Source organism: Malus sylvestris, chromosome 13 (genome assembly GCF_916048215.2).
Source record: "Malus sylvestris chromosome 13, drMalSylv7.2, whole genome shotgun sequence".
NCBI classification, from domain to species: domain Eukaryota; kingdom Viridiplantae; phylum Streptophyta; class Magnoliopsida; order Rosales; family Rosaceae; genus Malus; species Malus sylvestris.
This window is the reverse complement of record NC_062272.1, coordinates 21,804,522-21,818,068: the sequence shown is the minus strand read 5'-3', so window position 1 is coordinate 21,818,068 and position 13,547 is coordinate 21,804,522. Positions and strand designations below refer to the sequence as shown.

General features: G+C 39.0%; 2 protein-coding genes across 2 annotated transcripts; one reads left to right on the top strand and one right to left on the bottom strand.

Moving 5' to 3' along the window:
- The first annotated feature begins 244 nt into the window (after positions 1 to 244).
- On the top strand, positions 245 to 4,222 carry LOC126596167 (probable pectate lyase 8). Its single transcript, XM_050262680.1, has 7 exons — positions 245 to 532; positions 896 to 949; positions 1,521 to 1,595; positions 2,291 to 2,933; positions 3,024 to 3,127; positions 3,260 to 3,398; positions 3,493 to 4,222. Exons 1-7 carry the CDS (start codon positions 429 to 431, stop codon positions 3,712 to 3,714), a joined length of 1,341 nt encoding a protein of 446 aa, XP_050118637.1. The 5' UTR covers positions 245 to 428; the 3' UTR covers positions 3,715 to 4,222.
- Positions 4,223 to 5,758: 1,536 nt separating this feature from the next.
- On the bottom strand, positions 5,759 to 10,253 carry LOC126596168 (inosine triphosphate pyrophosphatase). The gene is made up of 8 exons (XM_050262682.1): positions 10,022 to 10,253; positions 9,870 to 9,934; positions 9,296 to 9,359; positions 9,193 to 9,202; positions 7,253 to 7,284; positions 7,025 to 7,137; positions 6,235 to 6,311; positions 5,759 to 6,143 (listed from the first exon to the last, which is right to left on the bottom strand). Exons 1-8 carry the CDS (start codon positions 10,158 to 10,160, stop codon positions 6,026 to 6,028), a joined length of 618 nt encoding a protein of 205 aa, XP_050118639.1. The 5' UTR covers positions 10,161 to 10,253; the 3' UTR covers positions 5,759 to 6,025.
- Positions 10,254 to 13,547: the final 3,294 nt, after the last annotated feature.

Sequence of the window (13,547 nt, the reverse complement as noted above, 5' to 3'; positions counted from 1 at the left end):
AAACGAAAACGGAGAGTATGGAGGAGGGGTGGGTTTGGGGAGCAGTTAATGTGGGTGGTGGAGGTTGTTTGGTTGTTGGGTTAGAGAGAACCTAAAATCCGGGGGATTGAAAAGAACCAAACAGTGAAAAATGGTGTTTGTTAGTTTGTTAACTGTAAACGGCGTTAGAAGGAAGGAAGGGAGTGGGTGTGCATTGTAGAAAGTGGGGTGTCTATATAAAGAGTGTGATTGTTTGTGGGAGCTCCCCATTCTCTGACTCTACTTGTCTGCTCTCTCTCTCTCTCTCTCTCTCTCTCTCTCTCTCTCTCTCTCTCTCTCTCTCTCTCTCTCTCCCTTCATTTGTGTGTGCGTCTTTAATTTCTCTCTGCTCCCACATTCCCTCCTCCTTACAGAGAGAGTCAAAGAGAGAGAGAGGAACTGCAATTGCAATGGCGGTGTTTGAGAGTAAGAAGAAATGGGTCGGTGCGTTCGTGACGGTGCTTCTCGTGTGTTGCTTCGCAGCTGCTGTGGTCTCCGAGATCTCTCGCAACAGGTTTGCTTCTTCTTCCTCTTCCTCTCTCTCTCTCTCTCTCTCTCTCTCTCTCTCTACATTTTCCTGTAAACTTTAGTGAGAGAAAAGGGGCAATGGGAGTTTCTTACTGGAAAATTGGAGCTGCATTGTTTGTTTTTTTACTAGAAAATGTAGTACGGACCAAGAATCCGAAGATTCTACAACTTTTGGGGTGGTTGAGTTTTGTGAGTTGTAGCCGACTCCATTGAAGCAGAGGAAGAGCTAAGACTTAGAGTGAGAGAGAGAGAGCGGGGGTCTTGGGGTTGTCCGTACAAATTGGCGTAATTCAATTTCCTGTAATTTTGTTTTTCTTTTTGTTTATTTTGGTATTTTGTTTATGTGCAGCAATGGAGGAACAGAGGAGTTGCAGAGCTCGAGCAACTCGTCAATGGCGGCCAGGTCCGAACCCTCTCTCTCCCCCCAACGTTAATTCCATTTTTTCTTCTTTGTTATTGTCTACGTGGATGGATCTCAACCGCCGCCCTGTCCGTTCGGTTATTATTGTCCGGTGGATGATTCTGTTCTGTTCTTACACTAACCGTAAAATAAAAATATCAACCGTCAAGATCTGGATTTAAAGATCTCAGCCGTTTATTCCGTTACCCTCGGATTCCCATTCCTCTTTTTTGCACATTACCGAAATTACCCTCGACCAGTACCCATAATTCCACATATGCACCACTCGCCGACTAAAACGCCCATTAACGGTTTTTAGTCGACAGTGTCTGGCCTCGAGCACTGCACTCGCACACACACTCACTGACTCACTGCAAAATCGTGCTTTATTCAGTCGTTTGACATTTACTTTTCGTCTAAGCCGCGGCCGAAACGTGTTGCTGTCCCACTGGCCCGGGATTCACCCAAATCCTACCGTTTTTTCGGTAACAGTGAATGTTTTGGAGGCTTATGCAATTTTCTGGGTTTTGGTTTTTTTTCTTAATTTTTTTTTTCAATTGGGTATCTTTTACAGAGTGGCTGAGGATGATGAAGGATTCAATAAGCATGCAGTTGAAGACCCAGAAGAGATTGCTTCTATGGTTGACATGTGGGTATTTTTACCTCTTTACCTCTCTCTCTCTCTCTCTCTCTCTCTCTCTCTAACTTTTTGGGTATGGTCATGTGTTACTGTGGAAATGCACATGGGTAAATCTGTGATAAGAAAAACATAATTTTTATATACTTTTGGGTTTGAATAGCAAAAATTTGACTGCATTTAGGGATGGCGTCTTAATAGTAAAATGCCTCAAGTTTTTAGAATTCACTGACCCAATTGCCAAGTCGCATTAAACCCAGCTGCTAATTTTGTAAATTCCTCAAGTTATTTGGTTTCTGGTTAATCTCACATGCCCCTCTGTTTTCTGTCACTTTCACTGTAAATGCTTGATTTATTTGCAAATTTAAAATGCTTGAATTTATTGACGTTGTGCTGATTTGCCCTCTATTTATATTTATTTATGCAATTTTCACCTTCCATAGTGGTCAGGATTTGGCCAAATACAGTGGAGGACCAACACAAGAAAGAAACTAGGCAGAAATTGCCCCCACTAGATCAATCCCAGTGCTAATTACTATCTCACTTTAATTATCTTAAACTATACGGATACTAAACGTAATTAAGTTTGTAATTGGGAAACTGAATTACGAATTACTGCATCGTACGTTTGAATTATGAATCTGGAATAGCTTTTGTTTGATTATAATGTTGAGTTGATGGTAGAAACACACTTGTTGATATTGCAGGAGTATCCGCAACAGCACGGAGAGGAGGAAGCTGGGCTACTTCTCCTGTGGAACTGGCAATCCAATCGATGACTGCTGGCGCTGTGATCCCAACTGGCACAAAAACCGCAAGCGTCTTGCAGACTGTGGCATTGGTTTTGGGAGAAATGCCATTGGTGGCCGCGATGGACGCTTCTATGTTGTCACCGACCCTAATGATGATGATCCTGTTAACCCCAGGCCTGGTACTCTTCGCCATGCTGTCATCCAGACCAAGCCTCTCTGGATTGTGTTCAAGCGAGACATGGTGATACGGTTGAAGCAGGAGCTCATCATGAACAGCTTCAAGACCATTGATGGTCGCGGAGTCAATGTTCACATTGCTAATGGAGGATGCATCACAATCCAATTTGTTACAAATATTATCATCCACGGCCTGCACATCCATGACTGCAAGCCCACTGGCAATGCTTTGGTGAGGAGCTCGCCTACTCACTTTGGGTGGCGGACAATGGCTGATGGAGATGCTGTCTCCATCTTCGGGTCAAGCCATATTTGGGTTGATCACAATTCCCTCTCCAACTGCGCTGATGGTCTCGTTGATGCTGTCATGGGCTCAACTGCAATTACCATTTCCAACAACCACATGACCCACCACAATGAGGTAATGTTAAAATGTTTCTGAATCAGTTCGTTACTATCTACTTGCATGTGAATTCTTTTTGTTGTAATATTGACATTTGATTGATATCAGGTGATGCTGCTGGGCCACAGTGATAGCTATACCAGAGACAAGCAAATGCAAGTCACAATTGCTTACAACCACTTTGGAGAGGGACTTATCCAAAGAATGCCAAGGTAGTTGGTTAATTCTCTTCAATTCAATGATGAAATCAGAATTGGTTTGTTGACAGCAGATGTGCAATTCCAACAAGTTGTACGGCACTTTTAATTTCGATGTTCATAAGACATGATCTGTGAATAATGCAGGTGCAGGCACGGGTATTTCCATGTCGTGAACAATGACTACACTCACTGGGAAATGTATGCCATTGGTGGGAGTGCAGAACCCACTATCAACAGCCAAGGCAACAGATATGCTGCTCCAACCAACCCCTTTGCAAAGGAGGTATATATTGCAGTACTAATCATATCTACGTTTCAATTAGTTCTTGTTTACCTCCATAATAACCGATCATTGATGATGAATTACACTGTAAAAGGTTACCAAGAGGGTCGAGACGGCTGCCACTAAATGGAAGAACTGGAACTGGAGATCAGAAGGAGACCTGCTGCTCAATGGTGCCTACTTCACTCCATCTGGAGCTGGAGCTTCAGCAAGCTACGCCAGGGCCTCAAGCTTGGGAGCCAAGTCATCTGCCATGGTTGGAGCCATAACTTCAGGTTCCGGTGCACTTCCCTGCCGCAGAGGCCACCCCTGCTAGTATCTCAAATTTCCATTTTACCAAAACTATATAGCACTCCAAATTTCCTTCCACATATTCGTTCAAAATTGTTTTCTACACCCATCTATTGCATTTCACAAGATTTGGCAAGTGTACATTATATACACATGTCATAATATCATCCAATCCGCCCTCCCTCCCTCCCTCCTTCCCCAGATTGTCCTTGTGTTATTGGTCAACCTCGGTCTGCTTCAACTGAAAAATACAATGCCATTTTTAGGAGCAGGTACAGAAGCGTTGTTCATTATTATTCTTCGTTGTCCTTTTGGTCTCGGTCTGTTTCATCCCATCCTATTCTGTCTCTATCTTCGTCTTCCTCGTCCTATCAGTGTCAGTCTTTTTTCCTCTCTCTGCATACATTTGGGTTTACAGGGATATGAATGATTTTGTGGGTTTTCTTTTCTTTTGTCTAGAGTCTTACAAGCAAGCAAGCAAGCAATAGTATGAAGATGAATGACAAACTTTGAGTTATATATTTTACTTTTTACCTTTTGGTTTTGCTCTTTTACTTTTGGCAAATGGCAATGGCAACGGAAGCAATCTTTTACTTTTGGCTTGTTTCTCAATGCCGGCCCGGCACTCGTTATGGTTTCCATGTGCTCTCCCTACCACACCACATGATCACATCAAGTGATTAACCAGCAACCAACATCATCACCTTTTTCTTAACTTTCACCATCATCATCATCTCACCAAGTGATTAATTGCTGGACCCAATTTGATTAATTAATTTGGGCTTCGTTTAGCATTAACCAAATCAAATTATCAATCATCACTCAGAGGATTTGATAGGGGTTTTTTCCCCATCAAAATGTCCTCCACCCATCACCATCCATGAAAATGTCTGCTCTACAGCATCTCCAACAGTCTGTAAAAACAAACATGGGTTTTCCCTCGGAGTTGTTACTGGCACTTCAAAAGTTTTGCGGCACTCTTTCTTGACAAAAAACACAAAGACAAGAACAAGTGCTTGATGACTTTTTGAAGCGCTAATGATAACAATCCCCCTTTTACTAATTAAACTTCTAGACTACTATATTGTTAGTTGAAGATAAAAAGCGAAACAAAAGGGAGGTGCAAAATGTTACAGTGACAACTGAAAAGGCGTATTCTCAGAGTCAAAAATTAAGTTGAGTCAATTCCGGACATGATCATGTAAATATAATCTTGCAAGAGATCTTTGGATATGGATTGTCTGCCTTTTCCATCCCACACCCTTCTCATGCCCTTTTATATTATGTGGTCACAGTTAACTCACGTCAATATTTTATATTCTAATTGTTTTTTGTTTTATTATTTTTATAAAAAAATTAATATAAAATATTGACGTGGCTTAACCGTGATCATTTAATATAAAAGGGCATGAGAATGTTATGGGATGGAAATGACAGACAATACAAGTTCGAGATCTTTATTTTTGTGAGGGAACCCGCCAAACAAAATCCAAAAACAATTGCCAGCCCAGCCAAGAATTCAGGTTGCACCGACACACGCTGGGGTAATAGTGAAATTTCTGGTCAAACAATAAAAAGGTTAAGCATGCCCCGAGAGACACGATCTCTAAGGGTGGTTGGGTATAGGAACCTAAATAGTTGAAGTGACTACAAAAATAAGTTGCACAGAACGTAGTGTTGGTGTATATTAATGTTCTCTTCCTCAGACTATTTTGTAATATAAGCATCTTATTGCTGTCAGATCACAAATCCATAACACTTGGTCATGTTGATTTATGCTCGAATGGATGGTTCAATTTACAATCTAACAACATAAATATACGCAAAACTATATAGAAATAGGTAGCTACATTTGAAGTATTTGTACTCGTAGGTGTGAATTTATTTAAGAGGGATGAAGCAGGCCCCATTTGCTAGGAGTTGAGGTAAGGTTTGGCCTTTGAGTATTTGCTTGGCAGAAAAAGTCTCCAAATGTTTGTTACGAAGTTGATAGTTGCAGTCTAATGGCTGTCCAGAGGCCAAACCCTAGTCCCAAATCAAAATTTAAATCATTGCAAGGGAACAACACGAACAGAAATTCCGATGATCAATCGGCAATGCTTTCAATCGACACATATGGGGCAGAATAGAACCATATAAAATCACCATAGTAATATATGGAGTTAATTCTTTTTCTATATCTAGCTCATAATACTTGTCTGAATGAGTGTAATCACCGTTGCAAAAGTTCATAGCATGTTTTGCTTCCACTCAAAAACCGTATTTAAAACAGCTATTCCTCACTATCATCGCTTATGTTCTTCCGTAGAGGTAACAAGCCAAGCAAGTGTTCACTCTTACACACAGTTTGTCTCAAAGGTGTACCCAGCTTCAGCAAAGTGAGACTTCACCAGTGCAAGAGCTCTAAAGCGATGAGAAATCTTGTTCTTTTCTTCCTTCGGCATCTCGGCATAACTGCAATAAGACAAATAACAAACATCAGCTGCAAGTAATACTACGGACCACTGAGAAAGTAAATATATAATATAGATATAGATTAGCTTACGTCTGCTCGTAACCATCAGGTTGGAAGACTGGATCCCATCCGAAATCAGTTGGTCCCCTTGCCGGAACTATTCTCCCCTGGAATTCATCCACAAATTGCATGTTAGTGCCACATTCTCTGTTAACCATCCCGTGATTGTACAACCGTTTCCACAAACTAAACATTCTTTAATATTTGCAATAGCCACAAATTCCATCTTTTTTCTTTCTTCAATGAAAGCCAATGGATCAGTTTTCAGTTAGTTGAAAACTATCATCTCCCAGGATTTAGTTTTATTATAGGAAGCCAAAGTTCTCTAGTTCAAAGGACATATTTCAGGTCAAACAGAATTCTATCAGCCAACTCTTGTCTCTTATTGATCAAATCTTAAAAAGAAAAGAATTGCGATTCACGACGCTCAGCAGGGGGGAAGATAGATGTAGACAGAGGCCTTATATGATCAACTACTGGAAACTAAACCCATCACCTATATTCTTCCATAGAACTCGAACTATTAGATTAAATGGGCCAACCAGTTTTTTCTCCCGATTTTCCAGGTTCCAGGAGTCTTTCTTGTTTTAAAGACTCAAGCTAATGTTTCCATGATGAGTCAACAGTTATGCACGTCTTTGGATATCATTCTAACTGATGAAAAGTATAGTGATCATAGGCTAATAAGTTACAATGCCTTAAGCGGCATAAGATGCTCTCAAACCACGTCCGGTATGTTAAAAACAGGTACATTAGTCTACAGACCTTCAACGGAGGAATATAAAAAAAAAAAACAAATTGTGATAGGGTCTCTACATACCGGAGTTTTACCCAGAAATGTGATAGGCTCAACACTGGGCCCAGTGGTAAAGGAGAAGGAACACAATGCATAAGCTGATTTATCCTCATATGCCATCAACAAATTATTGAGACCTATAAGAAATGAAAGAAACAACAAAAATCGAGAAAATTAGAAACCTAGACATCACAAAATTCAAATAAAGAATTACAGGAGAAAAAATAGAAGGAAAAATGAAATGATAAGTACCTTCATGTCCAAGCTTCTGCAGGAACCACTTACTGCATAATTGTAAAGAATCAGTAAGACTGTTAAAGAAACACCACATACTGGAAGTCTAGCTATTTGTGAAAACTAAAGTATTAGACTAGATAGGGTTGAAAAATACACTAAACTACCATTTAAAGCAGCAACGAAAAATGTTATACTGAACTGCAAAATCTCATAAACCAACAGAAAGAAGAAGAATAACAAATGACCATACCAGGTTGCAAAGGCGAGAGAAAAATAGGTATGAAGTTTCAGAAATATGATACAGAGTAAAAGGAAAAACAAATAGAACAAAGGCATAAAATGATCACCAAGGATTTGTTCCCTCAGGCTCCGTTTCTTTTAACAAACATAGCAGGAGCAACAACAACAATAATGCTTTTTCTTTTAACAAACATAGCAGGAGCAACAACAACAATAATGCTTTCTACCAATTTGAAAACCCTTGAAGCCAAATTTAAAGATAAAATAGGATTAAATCTTCTCTCAACAATTCCATCCATATAATGTGACACATTCCACTCGTCCTTGGCATTTTCAGCTTGCACTAATACTTCAGTAATCCCACACATTTTCATGATTAGGAGTTATCGGTATTTACATTTAGATACGATTCCTTGGAATGGCTGAGTGATTTTGACACAACTTTCTTCCCAGTACATCACACCTTGAATAGGTAAAGTTCTAAGGCATGATATAACAACTAACTAAAAAACTTAAAAGGGAAAATATGGAGAGTCTAAGGCATGCTTTAGATTTCCTATAATTTTATGTTTACAGATTGGGGCCCTGAAATTTTCTTAAAGTTATCACCTTATCACAATATGCTTTTCTAAATTTTTTTTGACATGTCGATAAATCTATTAGAGGGTAAATGGAACTAGACTACAGTAGAAGAAAAGAAAGAGAAGTGTATGCAAATTGTTAAAGCCCGAAGAACAAATAAGATAAAACCAACAGTTCGTATAGTTTTAAATCAAAGTAAAATAAAGCACAACTAAAAGAATCCTAACAAAATCAGATGTCATGACACGCATAGGTGCGTCAATTCAATCCCATGGGAAATTAAAGCTAGGTTTCCCAGGAAAGAGAAATATAAAAAATAAAACTTTATAGATCCAGCGATAAAGGTAGAATACTTTGTATCCTTTCAGAAATAATTATTAAGACCAAATTCATTGAAGGGGGAAAATAAACAAGAGCAACAATTGGAACAGTCAGATTATATAAGCTTGAATTCCAAATATATCCCTTTGATAAATGGGAACTCCATGAGAAAACAAATTAACGAATGCCAGATTGGTTAAGGAAGAAGAAAAACAAGAAGCTTGTTATAATATGAGAGAGCGCAAAATGAGAAGGAAAAACAAGAATGGGGGGAATAACAAACACCAAATGAGTACAACATAACAAAATGTGAAGGAAATCCCTATTTAGTCTCCAGATATTCAATCTTTAAACCCTGTTGAAAATATCCACTCCACCCTCCACCTTGGGACGACAACCCTAAGTCCCTAACCGACGGACTATACCGCCTAGCCTCCACTTGACTCTTGAACAGACAATAGGTATGCTGAATGAGGTTTCTCTGCAATAAAAATTATACTTGGTGGCTGATGGATGCTTCTAAGATATCCATTCTGTTGTTTGTGCCCAAGATTTGAAAATCAAATAGCGAGGAGTATAATTATTGCACACATCGTTAAAGTATACAAATTCATGTATCTAATAGTGTCATCGATTGAATATCATTCATTGGTTGAAAATAAAAAACATGTCAAACAATAACCAAATTAATTTGCATGTCCTCTGTAATAGAAATTAGAGTCAAAATAAGAGCGCGTAAACTAGAAAATCACAATCAAACCGAGAGCATGTAAACTAGAAAACCACCTGGAGAAGCAAGATGAAAAACTTACATGTAAGGTCCTGCATTAAATTTTTAGAGAGCCCATCAGAAATAAATTATACATGTGTACGTAACAAAAAGAACAGAATAAGGAAAACAGAGAGAGCACTAACCAGGTAGACCCTTGAGGGCATTGAAGCAGAGGCAAGTGTCTTCCACGAGCACAGGACCATTTACCTATCCATCCACTCATTCAATAACATCATTCAGATTATAGATATTACTATACACAATGAGCTTCAACCGAGGGAGCTTATTTGAGGTACACCCTTGTAAGACCACTCCACATTCTCAATGATTCGAACCGTCTAGTTTTTAAGTCATAGCTCAAAGATCATCATTGCAAAAAATCACTCAGCTCCGAAAGCATTGAACCACTCAATTAAAATTCAATGGTTGCCAATTTTTTGAAATACAGTGTTCATCTATTTTCTTCACTGCAATTGGATGTCTTAATTATTTCCAATGTGTCTAATTTATTGATGATCATTGATCTTTGAATGATAAATAAATAAACAATAGACAGTTCAGAGCATTGTAAAAAAATTCAGAGCAAATCGGTGTCCCTTTGAACAGGGTTAGTTGAGGAATCCCTCCATTGGGAGGGGACTGGCATATATATATATATATGTGTGTGTGTGTGTGTGTGTGTGACGAGACAGAAGCAGAGAGATATTGAAGAAGGACCTGAATGGCTGCCAACCGAGCCTTTTCCTTGGATATGTCCTCTGGTTCGCCTTGCAATTCCGGCACTGTCAAAAACCAAAAACAAAAACCCAACTTGGAAAATTAAAAAATGAGAGAGAGGGAGGGTTTTACGGTTTAGGGTTTAGTATTACAGTCAAGCTTGAGAGAGTTGAAGGGAATGGAGGTGCCCAAGATGGCACGAACTTCTTCGAGCTTCTTAGCGTTGCCAGTCACAAAAGTCACCGGCTTTGGCAGGACCAACCCACTTCCTCTTGCTCCCACCGCCGCCATTGCCGTTTCCCGACTTCTTTCTTTCTCCTTAGCTGCGAATCAGAAAAATCAATGAGAGGGCTTTACGCTATTTTGACATTTTTTATCTGAACGGCACAGGAGTGAGTTTTTTCACGAGACATTGTTTGGGGATTGAATTTTGTAAATTAATTGGCATGTCAGTTGATTAGATTATTATTTAATTGTTAATTATTATGTTTATTTATTGTTGATATATTATTTAGTGTTAATTTAACATTGATCTTTTTGACAAATTCAAATTGAAAATAATGAAACAATTAAGAGAACTTTAATAAAAAGCTTCATGTTTACTTTAACGAAAAATCACATTTTTACATTAAAAAGTTTGAAATTTTTTTTCATTAGTTTTCATAATAATTAAAGCCTAATTATAAACATTTTAAATTTGTAATTATTAATAATCATTTAAAAAAATCAATGCAACTAATTAAAAAATGAGAACGAAACCCCTCACACACGCTGGTGAGAAAGTCTTTCATAGGAGAAAGAAAAGCTCTCAGAGAGGAGAGAATGAACTCTTAAGAGCAATTCCACCCCTAAGGACTTTGCGCCAGCACCCAGCGCATTTATCCACTCAAGTGAACAGTAATAGACTGGAGTGAATAATAATAGACCAAGGCATCTCCACTCCTAAAAAAATGCGCTGGCACCCAGCGCATTTATTTGGTGTGTTTTTTTTTTAAAGTTTATTTCGGGTAAGATTTTTAACCAATTTCGGATAAAATTTCAAATAAACTTAAAAAAAATACACACTAAAATAAAATTACGTACTCATCAAATAAACTATAAAAAAAAACACACTAAAATGAAATTACATAAACTCATCAAATACACTTTATTCTTCAACCACAAGCTTTTTGGTATTTTTTTTCACACAAAAAGTATATGAAAGCTTTGGTAGAAAGTGTAGAAAATATTGAAATGTGGTGTAAGGTGGAAGATGAGGGTTAGGTATTTATAGAATTTTTTTCTTTTTTTTAAAACTTTTCTGTATTTTTTAATAATTTTTCTGTATTTTTTAATAAATTTTAATTTAGTTAATTAACGTGGACCGTTGATCTGTGATCGGACGGTCCTTTTTAAAAGTCAAATTTAAATTTTTTTTACCGTTGGAAATCCAACGGCACTGAGGAGGGCCACGTAGCCCTATTCCGGGTGAACACAAGTGGGCTGACAAGCGGGCCCCGCCGCCTGCAACCCTGTCTGCTACTCGCGCACAGGCGCGATTCTGCTGCACGCGCCAGCCAATAGGGCGGCCTCTGGGTCTGTCCGAAATGGGCTGGCCTGTTGCCTGGCATGGGATGGGGGCTGGGACATTTTGTGGGCTGGAGCAAATTCACTGAGGGCTGGCTTGTTTTTTGGACTGAGGGCTGGGACATTTTGTTCCCGGTGGAGTTGCTCTAAGGCACCTCTTGTTTTCAAATTTGTATGCATAATTTTGTTCGTCTCATCTTCATATTAAAACATTAATTTTTCTACTACTTTCATACTTTGTCATACTTCCTTTAGCATAGCCGCTAATTGTTAGGAATACTCCAGACAATTATGTAGTTGGAGTTGGACGATTACTTTTCGTCCCATTGATGCTATACTTTATAAATACAAAGTCTATGGAGTTGGACGATTACTTGATTAGTTAGAAATGCTTCTATCTAATAACAAGTTATTGGAGTAATGGATTTACTTGGTGAAAAGTTCTCCTCTTTAAACTACTGTGCCAGATTCAAATCATCCCTTAATAGTAGCAGAGCTACACTGGAGGCAATCGTGTTCACGATCCCAATAACCCAGTGTTTTCTCTTTGTATTTTTTTTCTTGATCCCGATAACCAATGCAAAGAGTGACTAATTTGATGGTGCGGTTAGAGCAGATAGTTTTGCATATATTTTGGACCATCCAATTGGAATTTGGCTTTATCAATTTTATCATTTGGACTATTCATGTGGGTTGGTCTTTGTTTGGCCACTTTGTGCACTACGGGCACGTTTGTTTGACAGGATTAAGAGGGCTTGGACTGGACTAGACTATAGTCCGACGTTTGGTGTGCATCCGAATTAGCTTTAATGAGCTTAACCCGGACTCGCTTGGACTAACTGCCTCCTTAGCCGTTCTTAACGAGCAACCCCAAAATCGGGCGGATTCGTAAGCCAGAGAAAACCGAGAGATTTTCTGCGTCGTCCCTTCGTCCAGTCCAAGCCCTTCGTCCTCATCTCTACGTTCCCTCAACGTCGTCCTTGCCGTGCTCCCTCATCTTCGTCCTCCTCACCCTCATCTCTGCGTCTTCTGATCTCTGCATCTGCTCGCCTTCATTTGTATGGTAAACTTCGATTCTTCTATTAATTCCATGTATTTGTGTTGCAGATGGTAATTTTACTGAGCTTTATTTGATTTTGTTGTTTTGGGTTTGATAATTTTTGAATCATAGAGATCTGCACTTGAATAAATTAGGGTTTTGATATTTAGGTGAAATTGAAATTAGAATTTGGGCTTTTCATAAGATGAGATGGAACTTGGGAATTTAGGATGTCAAAGTTGTAAAACTTGGAAGTCCTACCCACATGTTGTTTTCGATTTTTAAAAATTGGGGTTTCAACAATGGGAGTACTATGTGCGTGTGTGTGTGTGTGTGTGTGTGTGTGTGTGTGTGTGTGTGTGTGTGTGTGTGTGTGTGTAATTTATGTGTATGTCATTACCAAAAATCCTCGTCTCCAAGCATACTCTCTCCAAACACCTCTTTCACTGTATGTTTTTATCTGCCAAATTAGGATGAATTGATGAGTTAGTGCAGAAGTGTGTGTGTGTGTTTGTACTCATTACTCTCTGTGTGTGTGTGTTTGTGTACTCTCTGTGTGTGTGTGTAATTTCTGTGTGTGTGTGTGTGTGTGTGTTTGTGTGTACTCATTAACGTAGGGGGTGTGTGTGTGTGTTTGTGTACTTTGTGTGTGTGTTTGTGTACTCTATGTGTGTGTGTACTCTGTGTTTGTGTAATTTCTCTGTGTGTGTGTGTGGTTGTGTACTCATTAACGTGGGGGGGGGGGTGTGTGTGTGTGTTTGTGTGTACTCATTACTCTGTGTGTGTGTTTGTGTACTGTGTGTGTGTGTGTGTATGTGTGTACTCATTAATGTGGGGGGGGGGGGGGGAGTGAGAGAGGGTGAGGCAGGGAAGGAGGTAGGGTTGGTTTAGAATTTTTGTTCCAACTGGAAATCCTCCCTGCAACAATCTCTCTGCTTATATTCTAATGTTGCGGTTAAGTTTCATTCAAAAGATTAGTGTCCGGTTTGAACTATTTTTGTCCTTACTTAATTGCTCATCTTTTGATCTTGAACTAGAATGGATGTTTTTTTTGTGGTCTGTGAGTTTAGTTG